The sequence below is a fragment of the Aethalodelphis obliquidens genome, unplaced genomic scaffold (genome assembly GCF_003676395.1).
Source record: "Aethalodelphis obliquidens isolate GAN/ISIS:26980383/991018 unplaced genomic scaffold, ASM367639v1 scaffold5, whole genome shotgun sequence".
Classification (NCBI taxonomy): domain Eukaryota; kingdom Metazoa; phylum Chordata; class Mammalia; order Artiodactyla; family Delphinidae; genus Aethalodelphis; species Aethalodelphis obliquidens.
The window spans coordinates 1,316,415-1,332,187 of NW_020837949.1; the positions used below are offsets into that span (position 1 = coordinate 1,316,415).

Here is a 15,773-nt window from a genome sequence, read left to right on the forward strand (position 1 = left end):
AGGCTCCTGAGGAGCTAGGAGAGAGCGCCTCTGTCTCCTCAACAGCGCGACCACCAGCCCTGGGGTCTCCTGAGACCACCCCCAGGTCCTTTCCTGAGAAATGGCCATTAATAGTAACTGGACGATCTGACTAAATAAAAGCACTATGCAGTGTGCATCCCGATTCTCTATGGAGTTAATTACCACAGTTACTGTAAACTGTACTGAGTATAATACAAAATATTTTAATAGACTATATTTTGCAAAAAGTGTATTAATTTAAATGCCCATAGTGGAAGAGAAAGGAATAGGGTTTAGATAAATAAGTCACTCTTCAATTTAAAAGTCTCGAATTTAATTGCTTATTTTCCTGCATTCCATCAAAAACACCAGATACGTTCTTCAGCATTAGCAATTTCTAGGTCTACAACAGTGATTACGGAGTACTGGTTTTTAAAAATCCAATCCGATTTCAGTGTGGTGCATTTTGAGATGTTCAAATGGCATTAAAAGCATAATCATTTAAAAAATAGTGGAAGCATAAAAGAATATGTGAAAGTTACCTAGAATCATGTATCTTAGGCTAGAAAGAATCCATTAGATCATTTAGTCCAACCACTCTTCAAGTGTCATGTAGACCAAAAGCAACCTGTTTTTATGAGAAAACGAGGGGATTGTGCTACATCAATCCTAAGGTCTTTTCCAGCTTAAAAATATGAGGATTCTACAAAAGTGAGTTATGTTTGTCACAAGTACATACTTAATAAATGGTAACAACACTATACTAATTCATTAGGTTGAGAAATTAAAACAAAAATTATTGGAATACCAAAGAATGGTAAGAACACAATAAATCATAGGAGATCAATTAAATAAACCATGGAAAACAGAATAAAAACAAAGCTATAAAAAACATGAACATTCAACATGAAGGAATTCTAGAAGGTAGTATCTGCTTGCCTTCTTTCTCTTTAATTAAGAAATTAAGGTCTTTTAAAAGAGTGTACTATCTAGTATAATTTTACTGACACGATTTCTTAAATTTGTGTTGAATATAAATACTAACACTTGGCACCTCAGAGGTCTGAGGAACAACGTACTGTAAGTAGGTGTTTCCTTTGCTCTTTTTTCTTTAACAACAACAACACAGGGAAAAGATCTTTAGCAACATTTCACCCCATCTTCCCAAAAATAATCAGTTAATACCTTGGAATAAACCATCCAGACACGGTGGACAGATGTAAACAAAAATGGGTTCTCCCAATACATTCTCCTACAAGACAGTTTTTCACCTACAATTGTAACTAACATCTTTCCACATGAATACATATACATAGTTCTGAAACATTATTTTGATGGCTACACATTTCATAAGTTATATTTCAAGTTAATTTTTTTCTAGTTAATTTTGAAACAACTACAGTTCCTAAATTAATCACTCAATAGGCAATAATAAAACAAATTATTAAACCTTTTTTATAAATTAATAAAGGTTATTTGGGACTTTACTGCTAAAAGGTAAGGAAGTGAAGTATTCTTTACATATACTGGGATATATTAAAAATTACCCATTAAGCTTTATTTAGCTGAGACAACCCTATGAGTTAATTAGTAAAGGACTATTCAAGTTATTAAAGAGAACACAGTGGAAGACTCCCGCTCACACACAGGCAGTAAAGGTCGTGACAGCAAGGCTTTCTCAGAGACTTCCTCTGTATGTAAAGGTGTCACACGTAAGAGAAATATGACAAGTCACCCACCCAAAGACCATTCTGCTCTTGCCGCACACAAGTGCAAATGTGATACTTTGTGTTTTCCTGCTGAAAGTATCACTTTTTTGGCAAAAGCAATATTAAAATACACATATAAATTTCACGTGTGAATAACGCAAGACTAAAAGTAAGCTCCGAATTGCCTTACTGATAATAAAAATTTTAAGGCGTATTTCAGCTTGAAGCAACCTAAAGCATATTTTCTTCACAAACTAGGAATTAAGAGCAGAAGATAAGCTTCAGACATACAGCTGTGTTAAACTAACATCCCAGTGCTGAAACCACGACCAGGGTAAACAGACAGTTCCCTTTCCCCTGATAATTACTTTTCTTTAATTTTAAGATGAACCGATTCAAAAAACGTACCTTCCCTCATATTAGTTTAAACTAAAATGGGAGGAAGCAGCATTCACCACCTTAGATGCCTCCTTGATATTCTTCCCTTTTACTTCTTTCAAGAAAACTTTAACAAACTTTTAAACAGCCTGTGTGTATATAATGCTTTTTCCAAGTTCACTCGTATTTCCTGTGGACTGTCATCCTCAAATGTTTAGAAAATTCTTAGAAGTTTCAAAACTCACTACAAATTATATTCCTAAATTTGACTAAAGCAGGCCTGCTTTATTAATTTGATGCCTCTAACAATAACTACTGCCAATTCATTTATAATCTATATGATTTCAAGATAGGCAATAATAAAGTCATTGTGTTGAAATGTCAAAAAGCTCACAAATTTTATCTGACTTTCCTAAGAATGCAAATTATAGCAATAGCTGCTTAAATCTATTGTTTATACCAAAAATATCACTGATAATAAAAGCAAGCATGAAACCATAGGCAAAAATAATAATACTAGTTTCTCTGTAGGTACATTCTCAGTATTTTTTCTAAAATACTATAAAAATTTGTTTACAAAAACATGAACAGTATGTAGTACTCCTGGAATACCCATGTAACACAAATTTGCGTTTTTCTCCGCTGAAGTCATTTGCACAATCATTCTATCTCAAATGATTAAAGATAGGAACTTACAAACAAAGAGGTAAGGGGGTACTCATTATCACATTTACTTAATAGTGCTTAGAAAACAGATGAGGAAGCGCCTATACGCTCCCAGGGCACACAACTGTCCAAATCACAATGATTAATAACACAAGGCACAATTAAGCTGGCGCATTCTATTAATTTTTGGTAGAAAAATCAAGCACCTGATACAATAAAACCGATTCTGATGGCTTCACCATACGAGGTGTGAGCACGAGAACTAGAGGGGAATTGTAACAGCAACCTTTCTGACCCTTAAAACACTACCTTTAAAATTCCATTTCAAAGTCTCTAGATGTTAATGAAACAGAAGAGCCAAGCCCCAAAGAACAGCTCATCCACCCACCTGAAGCGTAAACCCAAACTCCTTAAAATCAACTTTTAAGGGAGTACCTACCGTAATATGAAAATTTCACTAGAAGCTGCAATTACAGGCGAAATCTCAGGATATAAACTCAGGAGGGTTTCTGAAAGATCATCACCTGTGCATGACTCTAAGAGACAATTCAGCCAAGAAAAGACAAGGAGCAGGGCAGAGGCACTCTGGACGGACACCAGCACAGGCAAAAGGAGAGAGGCATGAAATACCTTGGAGGCATAAAAAATAGCAAGAAAATGAAAGTAATGAAGCGTGGCTGGGGCAAAAAGCCCTAATTTTATGGCTGGAAACGGAGTCAGAGGGGTAACCAAACACTGGATTAGGAGAGGGCGCTGCAGAGCACCAGGCAAGGAGATGCGAGTGCTGTCCTGAGCCAAAGGGATTCAAGCGAGAGGCTGAAATAACGTGGGTTACATTCCTGACAATTCAGTCTGGCAACACAACACAAAGTACGCAGCACTCACATACCATGGTGGCAATGCATACAGGGAACTACAGAGAGAGCCTAAACTCGCAGGCAACGCTGTCCACCAGAACTTTCTGTGATGGTGGAAGTGGTCCACACTGTGCTATCCAACGTGGCAGCCACGGGCCACACATGCCTACTGGGCACTTGAAATGTGGCTGGTGTGACTGAGGAACTGGGTTTGTACCTTTCTGTAATTCTAGTTAATTTAAAGTGACACTGCAGGCCCAGCGTGACCCCCAGGGTTAGGGGAAAGATGCGGAGTTCAATTTCAGGCAGCAGGAAAGGAGCGTGAGGACGGCCCCTGCTAATCAGTGGCTGAACGGGAGTCTGGAGCTCCGGGAAGCAGGTGAAGCCGCCTGTGTGGACGAGATCACCCAGAGAATCCGCTGAGCAGAAAGGAACTGAGGAACTGAACAGGAAGAGAAGTCTAAGGGTTAGGAAACACTGTAACAGAGACAAAGAACCACCCACAGAAAGCACGGAGAAGGAGAAGCCTGTGACGACAAGGAAATTCTCGAGAATCCCGTGGCGTAAGCAAAAGGGCTTCAAGCAGAGGGACGAGGACGAGGGGCAGACGGGCGCAGGGGCCCCGGCAGCAGCGGGAGGCCCCCGGGACCGGGCGGCAGCGCGCAGCGAGTGAGGCCCTCGTCCCGCGTGGGCAACACTTCCCAACACAACGCCAGAGCCCTGCCCGCTAAGCCTGATTCCGAGTCAGCCAGGGGTAAAGCTGAGCGCCTGCCCACGGGCTGTCCTCAAGGGTCTACTTAAAATATCCCACTTTCTAGGCTTAGTTCTCTAGATACTGGGACAGTGCCTGCCTTTTTCTCCCCTCCCACAATACAACCAGTTAATATTTATTCATATTTAAAATTAGTGAATATGAATTTTTAATCCAAAAATTTATTCAGATTTCCAAGTTCAATGGTAAGATTTACAAATTTTCTTTCATAAAAGGAGATGGCAGTCCATTGCTTAATTTTTAAAAATTAAAATAATTCACATAATCCAAAGCTCAAAGCATATTAAAAAGTACATGGTTCAAAGTCCACCCTCTCCTCCTCCCTCAACCTCCCCAGCAGAACCAGACGTGTGAGTAATCGCTTCTGTGAATTTCTTGTGAACGCTTCCAAGTTTCTTTATGCAAATACACATTCTTACTTTTTCCACCTTTCAGACACAAGAGATAGTTATTCACTGCTCTATATCTTCCTTTTTTTTACTTAAACATATATCTTAGAAATCTTTCCCTATCAATGTAGGAAGGGCCTCCAAATTCCTTTATACATCCTGACAATCAATGTTAAACAGAAATTAAAACCTCAAATCCCAACCCTGAAAATAAGAGGGACTAATATGAGCCTGGGAAGAGTTGAGAGTGAGTTATCAGCCTAGGAATTTACTAATCATCTTTTAAACACCTTAAAAAAAGTTGCAAGTAGTTAAAATCTACAACAGTTAAAATAAGCCTATTTGCTCTTTTATGAGCTATGAAAAACATTCTAAATACTCAAAACCTAATATATTTAGGCCATAAATAAAATTCCTGGAGTACTTTCTTAGAGGAAATAGGTGCTGTACTCATAAAATCAAGGCTACATATAAAGCTCCTTTACCATTAAACACCTTTTGGAAGCGGTTCACCGGTAAACCCCAGACCAGGGCAGCGACGCATCAAACCCAGTCATTACCACCCAGAGCAATGGACTTTGTGCTCCAATAAAAGCAAGGGGCCTAGTTCAGCAGCAAGATCCTCAGATCTCACATCCTGCTCTGACGCAATTAGCCCCCAGAGAGCTCATCGCCTAACCCCGGGGCTTGCAGTTTCCCGGCATCTTGCTGCGTCCGACGCTAATAAACACCAGCGAGCGAGGACAGCACCTCATTAGTCGGCTGCCTTAGTGTTTACAAGGCAGCTGCAGGTGATGCGCTCCCTGCATACAGCCCGTTTCAAAGAACGCTTTCCTAGCAAAAGAAACAGCTCTTTTCATGTTACGGGATAGCATTTTACAAACAGAGGGGCTCTGTCTGGTCACACAGGACTCAGGCACCCACGCGCATCACAGAGGGTGGCCCCTCAGTTCCTAGTGGAACCACTACACTCGGGCTCACTGCGCTCCTCTGAGCATTGTTCTGTTAAATTCTAGGAAACTGCTCAACGATCACTCAAAATAGAGGGAAAAAATATCAATAGTTTAAGGTTAAGGTCACATTCATCAGCCACATTTAAATTCCTATGTTTCTTGTCCCTCTCAAAAGTTCATTTCAAAGTTTTGAACAACAAAAATTTTTCAGGTACCAAAGTAAACTGTCAAGGGCACTCTGACCAAAAGAGTAATATGAAAAAGCCTAGAGAGACAAGTAATACGTTGGTTCTATCATCCAGGCACGAGTCCGACTTTTTAAAGGGGTGGCCAGGACTAAGCTCCCCTCACCCCAGAGAGCACACAAGAGGACCTTCCTGGATTGGTAAACATGTCAAAGGCCAGGGAAAGGACTTAAACAGTATTAGCTGGTTTGGAAAAGAAAAACAAACAAACGTTCATTTTCCACGACACTGGCTGGAGGGAGCGCATGGCCAGCAGAGGGAGGAGAGCCCACCGGGGACCGAGGCACCCACGCCCAGGAGACTTGCCTGGCCTTGGGTACCATGACTCGGTGCTGCACCATGAGTGTATGGCAGATGGCCGCCATCAGCGTGAAGGCCTCCTCGCTGGCTGAGTCCCTCCAGACCAGGTTTAACAGGGTGTTGGTCTGCTGTTTCGTATCCAACTTTTTCAGACATTCCTCGGTTATGTACGGTACTGACAGTCTACCATCCTCCTAAAACACACCAGATGGGTTAGTCTGAGTTAACCATGTTCTATTAGAACTCAGCTCAACACTACAAAGATAATGTAAAATCTTATTTTCCTTCAACTGAAAACATAAGAAAGGCGTTACCTAAAAATTATCCACATCACAACGAACATATCAATATCTCTACCAAGTCCCCCGTGAAAGTAAGCTGAAATCCTCTGGAGACCCAAAGTCATTACCCATGGTAGGTGCCAATTTTGCCCAGCATGACAACACAGAACTGTGAACACTCAGTCTGTGCTTTAATGTGACAGTATGTTTAGTCCTTACAATTTAAGAAAAATTTAATTCATATTTTTCAGATTGCATTATACTAAGCACACATGTGTGAAAATGTATTACCATCTGATAAAACTTTCATTTTAAATTATCTGAGATACCACAGTTTAAGCAAAATCGTCAGAATATTAAAGAACTTAAAAAGCATCAAATGAAATACATAGACCTGTTATTTTACAGCTTAGCGTCCCTAGAATATCTGACTCACCGACTAAAAGCTGAGCTAATACTCGATGCAGTTTACCTATTTGGGATATTAACCAAAGATACGTACTTTTTTCATATATGTGCATATATATGAATATATAAAAATGACTATATATACAACACTGGGTGTTACTGACTGTACTGTTTGGAAACCTGGATGAATATAATTTATGTAACTTACAACAATCTACCAAATAAAACACTGTATTAGAGATGTATCTAATATATATATATATCTCTTCACTTAAGATACAAATAGCATTTTGTACGGGCACACCTGGGAGATACTGCAGGTTTGGTTCCAGGCCACAATAAAGCAAACGTCGAAATGAAGTAATTCACATGAATTTCTTGGTTTCCCAGTGCACATGACAGTTATGTTTACACTGTCGTAGCCTATTAAATACATAATGCAATAGCATTACGTCTTTTTAAAAAACAATGTACACACCTTAATTTAAAAATGCCTTACTGCTAAGAAATGCTCACCATCACCTGCCAACAAACAACCGCCAAAAACCTTCAATGTGTAAGAAATGGATCATCTAAGAAGTGCAATAAAATGAGGTGTGCCCGTACAAATAAAATTTAAATTTCACAGATTCTCTGTCTTCTAAAAACAGAAGTTTTATCTACATCTCATCTACAGGATCCCACTTTTTTTGACCATACAATAAAATTCACTTTTTGGTGTGCAGTTCTGAGTTTTGACAGATGCAAGAGTTCCAGCACCCACCAAAACTCTGTTTTGTCTCTTTGTAATCAACCCTGTCCTGGTCTAAGCCCTGGCAACCACTCATCTGTTTCCCCCGTCCTCCTGTTATGGCTTTTTCGTCTCTGCTAAGGGAGCCCTCTGCCCTTTCACTCAACCCCCCCCCAGCTCCCACCCCACACAGCACGAGTCACTCTCAAGTGTACGGCTCCTGGGACTAGACTCGGCTCGGCATTAACCAAAGAGAAATTTCCTAACCAAAAAAAATATATCTAAAACCTAGTACAGCCATACCTCAAGCCATTTCCATTGTGTAATTAAGAGAAAAAGACGTCAGTGGCAGACAAATTGTGCGTGTAAGTGACATAAAGCTTTTTATTCCTTGAAAATGCACAGTAAACAACGCTCGGTGAGAAGTGGGAGATAATATGTGACACTGTTCGTAAAATGAATTTAAAAACCAATCATAGTATTTATCATCTATAAAATTTGCGAAAATTGACAGAAGATGTTGTGTGCTGTTCACAAGACAAAGTAAGAAGAAACTTAACCTTATTTTTTCTTCTAGGGGCTGAGGAGGAGGAGGAAAGGGACTGACTGTTAATGGACTTGGGGTTTCTCTGTGGAGTGATGAAGATGCTCTAAAATTAGACAGTGGGGATGGCTGCACCGTTGTTACTATACGAAAAGTCACTGAATTGTGTATTACTCTAAAAGGGTGAATTTTGGAACTTCCCTGGCATCCCAGTGGTTAGGACTCTGCACTTCCACTGCAGGGGGCACAGGTTCAATTCCCGGTTGGGGAACTAAGATGCCACATGCCGTGCAGCCAAAAAAAAAAACAACAATATATTTTAAAATAAATAGATAAAAATAAAAATATATTTAAAAAATAAAAGGGTGAATTTTATGGTGAAGTGTATCTCAATAAAGTTATTTTTTAAAAATTCTTTACAAAAAGAAAAAGTAGAACAGTGCCTGACACACAGTAGGTGCGCTTCCTGAGAACTACAGCAGCTTAACCCTTTAACCCAATCATTTCACTCCTAGGAACTATGTCCTAGTAATGATCGAACTAATATACAGGATGACCTATTTTACATTAAAAAACCAAACACAAAACCATGTGTCTCCACATAACCTTGTACAGACGTAAGGAGAAGGTATGGAAGAGCTCGTGTCCAATCACGAGGACGGCTCTCTCTGGGGAAGGGCACGATGGCAGTGTAGGTGAGGGGCCCTTATCTCTACAGCTGAAGGCTTTACAATAAGAATGTCTTGATGTATTACTTATATAACTAGAAATAAGGACGGACACAAGCTTTTGACTTCCGACGTCACATGAAGCTGGGCTCGGACGCACAGGACCCGGGAGCTTACTGGAGCACTTGTCTGCGTGTCTGTCTCTCCACTCTCATCTTCAGAGTCACTGGCTGAATCCTGACAGCTTGTGTTGGCAGGTGAAACCGGCAACCGAGAAAGGAGGGTCTGGAGGACGCTCAAATACACTAGCAGTCCCTCCTCAGACAGGGTCCCTTTGTAAAACAATCAGTTACAACCGTTAATTAAAAGGGATCAAAAAGAAACTGGAAAACTCAGGTTCACATTTTTCCTGTACTCAGGGAGGCACTTCTGACCAGGACTTATATAGATGTGTGCATTAAAATATACTAGAGGAAGACACCAAAATTCTACAATAGGCACACGAGCAGTTTAGCATGAATGGGGAAAACATCCCCGCACTCCCAGGAGTTCTCCCGTTCAACTCAAAAATTCTTCTTAATCTGTGTGGCCTTATAATATGTATTTAAAGCAGACATTTTCATTGTGCCTGGAAACCTTCCCCAGGGACACTGCCCAGGCCACAGTCCTTCAGCAAATACACCCTTCCAGAAATCCCTACCCCAGAGGCCACCTCGACAACGGGACACCCGCCACCACACCCCCTGCTCTTACGCGCTAATACCACCTCCATGTGAGTTCGCGTAAGACACATCTTGCATTTCATACCCAAATAATTTTCACCAACAGTTAAAACAAAGTAGAAGAGCCACGGCGCTCCACCACTGGTCTTGGAGCGTGGACCCTCTATGGACAACAGTGCATTCAGGAAGGGCTCATAGGGGAAGACGGTCTGCACGTCGGCCAAGGCAGGAATGACAAAGTGGAAGACCTGCTCCGTGAAGGGGGCTGCCAGGACCTCCTTCGTGAAGGCTGTGAAAACTTGTTGCCTTAAAAAGAAAAATGGAAGCTTTTAATAAAACCAAAACACACTGTTCACAAAATCATTGATTCAAATCACTGGTCACAAAATACCTTCCTAATAATGTTAAGCTTTCAGTATCAACTAGATTACCCTGAACTTCATGTTGTGTCTTTCCTATAAAAAAAACTCGGCCGTGTTTTTGCTAACTTTTGATAGCTACTAGAAAGCAAGAAAATAACCAGGTCATCAGAATTATAAATTTATCTTAGGGTGCAGGACAGACAGAAAAAGTACATTTTTCTTTAAACTGAGTCACACTAATAAAGCAAAGATTTGACTTTCAAGTCTATATTTAACAGGGCATCCTATGTCAAAGTTATTGTTGGATACATACGATCTTGTGAAATTACAAAATCAATAAATTGATTCCATTCTCACCTTGCACCTTCTGGACAGGAGTTGTAAGTAAAGTGCAATGGTTTTAAAACATTCTCTAGCAATATTTTTGCTATAGGAACTCGAGATAAATCAGAATATTCAATACTTGATGGAAGTTTGCTGTTAATTAACAAATAGAGAGATCTATAATACCCTAAAAGAAAAGAAAAACATATTTATAATTTGTATCAATTCATACCTTTTCTTATAAGGAGGGGAAAAAAAACTTGTCAATTTTTAAATGCTTTTTACAAATCTCCACAGGTACAACTTCAAGCTAATTTTTCTTCAAGTTTTCATTAAGAAAACCTTTAGGTACCCATGTAGCTTGAAGTGATGCATAAAGTCCACGTACCCACTACCCAGCACCAACAATTATCAACTACAGCCAGTCATCTATGCCTCCACTCATTTGGAAGCAAATCCAAGATATAATTATCTCAGTATATCATCAAAGGACTTTATTTTTCTTAAAACTACCATCGTCACAGCTAAAATAAATTAGTAATAATTCTTCAATACCACAAATACCTATCAGTGTTCAAGTCTCCAATTGACTCATGTTATAAATTTTATTTAACTGGTTTGCCTGCATCAGGATCCAAGTAAATCCCATACATTGTGATTTTTTAAATGTCTCTTAAGCATCCTTCAAGTAATTAAGTCGTTCTGTGGTTTTTTAAACAATATCACGTTGAACCCAGGACTTTAACCCCGGGGTAGACTTGCACCCGTCGCAGCTGTTCTCCTTGCTGATACTCGTGATCATCATCGTACTGCTGATGGGCTGCAGTCAGGTGAGCATCTCTGCTTCCTGATGGGACAAGATGGCCCAGTCTCACCTTCCCATCTCCCAATCAGGACCAGGGACTCTTAAATCCCTTTTAAAGGAAAGGATGCCTCTGGAGACCACAATGTGGGCACCGAGGGATTCACATGTTTTAAAGACGACCTCTATGAAGCAGAAACACCTGGCATGGCCTTTCAAAGCTGCTGATGGGCTTTCTAGGGGTATGGTGAACATAACTCTGCCGCCACTAACAACTCAGGTCACGCAGTCCTATAGAAGCGTGTGCCCCCTTCTTGCACGGCAGTAAGAGCATCTTCGGGCGTAGTCTGCAGGCATCCCGTTACTGTAAGCTCACGCTAACACGCTCTCCACCTGCTTGGTTTGCTCCCTCCAGTTCTGCACCCGACGTTCGGTCGCTGAACGGAGAGTCTCCGCACGGGTCCCCAGACCTGCTCTGCCACCACCCCAGCTCTAACCTCACACACACTGATCACCAGCGACGGCACAACAAGAAAGCCTGAAAGCTCTTCCGCTATAAAACTGAAAAGACGTAAATACATCAAGAAAAAATTTTAAAGTAGCGTATTATTAATATATTAACACAAATATGTGTAGATTGACAGCATGAACAGAGCACTAAGTAGTTTAGTTGCAATTGTTAAAAAGCTCCATGTTAAGTCAACATACAGTGCACAATAACATGAACTAGTAAATGAACATGATGCTAAAACATTACAGACTAGTAATGTCAGGAAGTAATTTATCAAAAAAGATGAAACATGGCTATACCACAGACACTGGAAGCAGCACCTTCTGTGTAAGATTCTGAAGCATCTCCTAGTTCAAGACACATTTTAAAATAACGCATATTTCTTAGTTATCATCTTTACACTTCTGAAAGCAAGAAGGGTAAAAATTCTCACTGAATGCTTAGTCTTTTTTTTTTTTTTTTTAAAGATGTTGGGGGTAGGACTTTAGTAATTTATTTTATTTATTTTTTCTGTGTTGGGTCTTCGTTTCTGTGCAAGGGCTTTCTCAAGTTGTGGCAAGCGGGGGCCCCTCTTCATTGTGGTGCGTGGGTCTCTCACTATCGTGGCCTCTCTTGTTGCGGAGCACAGGCTCCAGACGCACAGGCTCAGTAGTTGTGGCTCACGGGCCCAGCTGCTCCACAGCATGTGGGATCTTCCCAGACCAAGGCTCGAACCCGTGTCCCCTGCATCGGCAGGCGGACTCTCAACCACTGTGCCACCAGGGAAGCCCATTAATTTGCTTTTTAGAAGATCAAATTCCACAAATTTCAATTTACTTTTAATTAACTCAGTAGTTTCCCTAATTTTTCAATGAACTAAGTAGGGTTTCTTTATTTTTTAAACCTAAACCAAACAGTAAGGTTGGATGTATAAGAATTTAATTTCTAGTTTTAATCCTGAGAATTAAATTAGCTAGATTTAACCAGTCAACAGATTAGTCCATTTCAGAAAAAAACAAAAGCAAAATTATTTATGTTTTTATCAGTCACTGTTGCTTTCTAGAACACCCTATAGCTCCTTTTACGACTCATAACATACCCATTCTAACGTTAATGCTCCGGAAGTCCAGGAGCCCTGCAGCATCTGATTTCTCCACCTGTGAGAACACCGGGAGTCAGATTTTTGTTGTTGTCCTTGCTGGCCACACCACGCGGCTTGTAGGACCTCAGTTCCCCAACCAGGGACTGAATCAGGGCCCACGGCAGTGAAAGCACAGAGTCCTAACCACTAGGCCACCAGGGAATTCCCTGGGAATCAAATTTTTTACGTTATGTTACTTAATTATCATAGAAGTTTTAAAAATCATATGCACTTCATGGTCTTTCTGCCGGCAACACTAACACGTTCTCAGAGGAATTTCAGATCTAGGTTATTATACCTGACAGAATGCAGTCACTTTAAGACGTGTGTCACCGAGTTAGTAAGAAAATTCAAATAAACTGAGCACCTTCCTCTCCTCTACTGAACTCCTGTGATTCCTGGGACAGGCTCTTCCCGGGTCGGTGTGGCACTGTGTTTGCGGCGTGACTGTGCCCACCACCCGGGCCGCGGCACTCAGCCAGGGCAGCCAGGCCTGCACTGCGGGCCCAGAGCACCTGGAACAACTTCCGACAGCAGACACTAACTTACTTCATTTTCAAGCAACAGGAAAAGTGCGGTAAAGATATCAGACACATTTCCAAATTTTGAGGGTGGGTAGAGACGAGGACAGACGTTAGAATCTGTGACTCACACAACGCTTCCCACCCCAGAGGGGCCCTGGCTGGTGCCGACTGCTCACGACCACGCCACCCCCGTTCTTAATACCGCTACTTACCATTCTGAATCATGTAGTGCAAAATTTGTTCAATCACGGACACCACGTAGCCAGCATCTTGTAAAACAGGCAGATAGGTGTTCTCAGAGGAAAACACCTCAAGCATTCTCATTGGAAGTGCAACATTCAAACTGTCATCATTACAGTTCTGCAGTAACCTGTAAAAACGAAAAAAAAAGTATTCACATACTTACTAGATGGCAAGTGTCACCGCAAGTTTCGTCAAATTCTTCTCTTCGCTACGGTAAGTGTTTGAGCCGTTCTGTTCTAGCACTACAATATCCCTGAAAACAGACGCGACTCCACGACAGACAGGAAATAACCAAGCATCGTGTCACTGACAGTTTTTTTGAGTCCTTATTATGTGCCAAATAGAATGATGGCGCCTGGTTTGGAGAGGAAAAATGCACCATCAGAGAGGGAGAAACAGACAAGGAAAATCAAAGATCACCAATGCCGTGTGGGAAGGGTATGATCCACTGACCTAAGCTACATCTAATACAACTCAGATAAGCATCTTTCCACAAGTGTCTGCAAGACTTTCCATGCCCACAATGGCCCCCAAGAAGAACACTTAGTATATTTCTGATCCTAAGTCATCTAGCATTTTGACTAAAGACTCCCTTCTTACTATGAGAATTACAGGCAGAAAGGAAGGCTTAGCTGTCACAAAACTAAGTCTTACTTAAAAACAGAGAATGTCTTTTTTTTTTTACATCTTTATTGGAGTATAATTGCTTTACAATGATGTGTTAGTTTCTGCTGTACAACAAAGAGCTATATGTAAACATATAACCCCCCTCCCTCTTTTCTTAGAATCAGCTTTACAGAGACACAATTTACACATGATAACCTGCACTCATTTAAAGTATGCAACGCAATGAGCCCCAACACTACCCCACAATGAGGACACAACACATCCATCCACCGCTTCCTCTCGGCCCTCTCTAGTAACTTCCTCCCTCCAACTCCCCCACCCCCAACCCAGTTCTTCTGTCACATAGACTAGTCTGCATTTTCTACTATTCTATACACGAGGAACCGTACGGTATGTACACATTAATGTCCAGATTCCTCACTCGGCATCTTTCTGAGATTCATCCAACATGTTAAAAACACGGTCCTTTTACTGCTAGTAGCATTCCACAGCATGGGAAGACCATGTTTTGGTTATGCATTCATATGCTGATGGACACGAGTCGTTTCCAGACTTTTCTCGTTATAAATAAAGCTGTATGAACGTTCAAGGATAGCGTGTGTGGACCTGTCTCATTTCTCTTGGGTAAATTCCTAGGTGAGGAACCCCTGGGTCACATGGTAGCCGGACAGTATTTAACTTGACAAGAAACCGTCCAGTGTGAAGGGCAGTTAGTGAGAGTCCCAGCTGCTCCGTACCGGTAACGCTTGGTATTAACCCTTTTTCAAGGTTTAGCCAAGCTAACGGCTGCATTACTGAACTTTACTGTGACCTGAATTTGCATCTGTGATTATTTACGATGTTGAGTACCTTTTCAAGTGCTTATTGTTCATTGTGTGTCTGCTTTTCAAAAGTGCTCCACCTTTTAAGTGGGCCCTTTGTTTCTTGAAAACCCAAGAACACTGTCTGTGCCCACCCAGGCTGCACCGCCTGGCCCTCATTCCGCCGAGCTCCAGCAACCCCTTCCCCGGCGCCCATTTCCCCTCCCACCTGGATCCTGGATAAGCGCACTCTCAGGTTTCCCACCTTAGTCTCCAGACCCCACTGCCTCACCCAGTCCTGGCCCACGTCCCTGCCCCTGTGCAGAGCTCTTCACCATCCACAATTCCTCTTAAGCCCGAGCCAACCGGCCCTTCCCCACCGCTGCTCTCATCAAGATGACCAACGGTGCTACGGCGGGGAAAACCGCCAGACTGTGAACTGGGCAGAAAAGACTGGTGGCCAGCCCAGCTCGCTCACTGTGTTACCCTCCATCCTCGCCTTCCACCAGGCTGATCTACAACTCCGTAGAGACAGAAGCTAACTTGTAGAAAACTGACAGGAATGCAAATGTTTCCCATACAGAGCGACACAAATTATTCCTGTTCCTGGCAATGCAAAAGGCTTCTGCCAGAGAATATAAATTCCCTAAGGCAAATCCTTATTTGAATCAGTTGTAACATCTCGGTTCCCTCCTTAATTAACCAGTTAAATAAAATTACTGACACATGTTCACAGAGAGGGAATCCTGATTTTACCTTTCCTGGAAAACAATACTGAGCATTACCAACTCAATGATCAACTCTCTGACTCCGTTTATGCTGGTGGCCACTTCCTGAC

At 41.5% G+C, this 15,773-nt stretch overlaps 1 protein-coding gene across 7 annotated transcripts in view; it reads right to left on the reverse strand.

Annotated features, from left to right (window-relative positions):
- The window catches only part of UBE3C (ubiquitin protein ligase E3C), a 117,255-nt gene that overhangs the window by 64,061 nt on the left and 37,421 nt on the right, over positions 1-15,773 (reverse strand). For all 7 annotated transcript variants that reach the window (XM_027101375.1, XM_027101374.1, XM_027101371.1 and 4 more), the window contains 5 exons: positions 13,478-13,635; positions 10,342-10,495; positions 9,708-9,928; positions 9,078-9,232; positions 6,276-6,463 (listed from right to left, as the gene is read on the reverse strand). In XM_027101375.1, the coding sequence (XP_026957176.1) occupies positions 6,276-6,463; positions 9,078-9,232; positions 9,708-9,928; positions 10,342-10,495; positions 13,478-13,635 (876 nt within the window). The remainder of the gene's footprint in view (positions 1-6,275; positions 6,464-9,077; positions 9,233-9,707; positions 9,929-10,341; positions 10,496-13,477; positions 13,636-15,773) is intronic.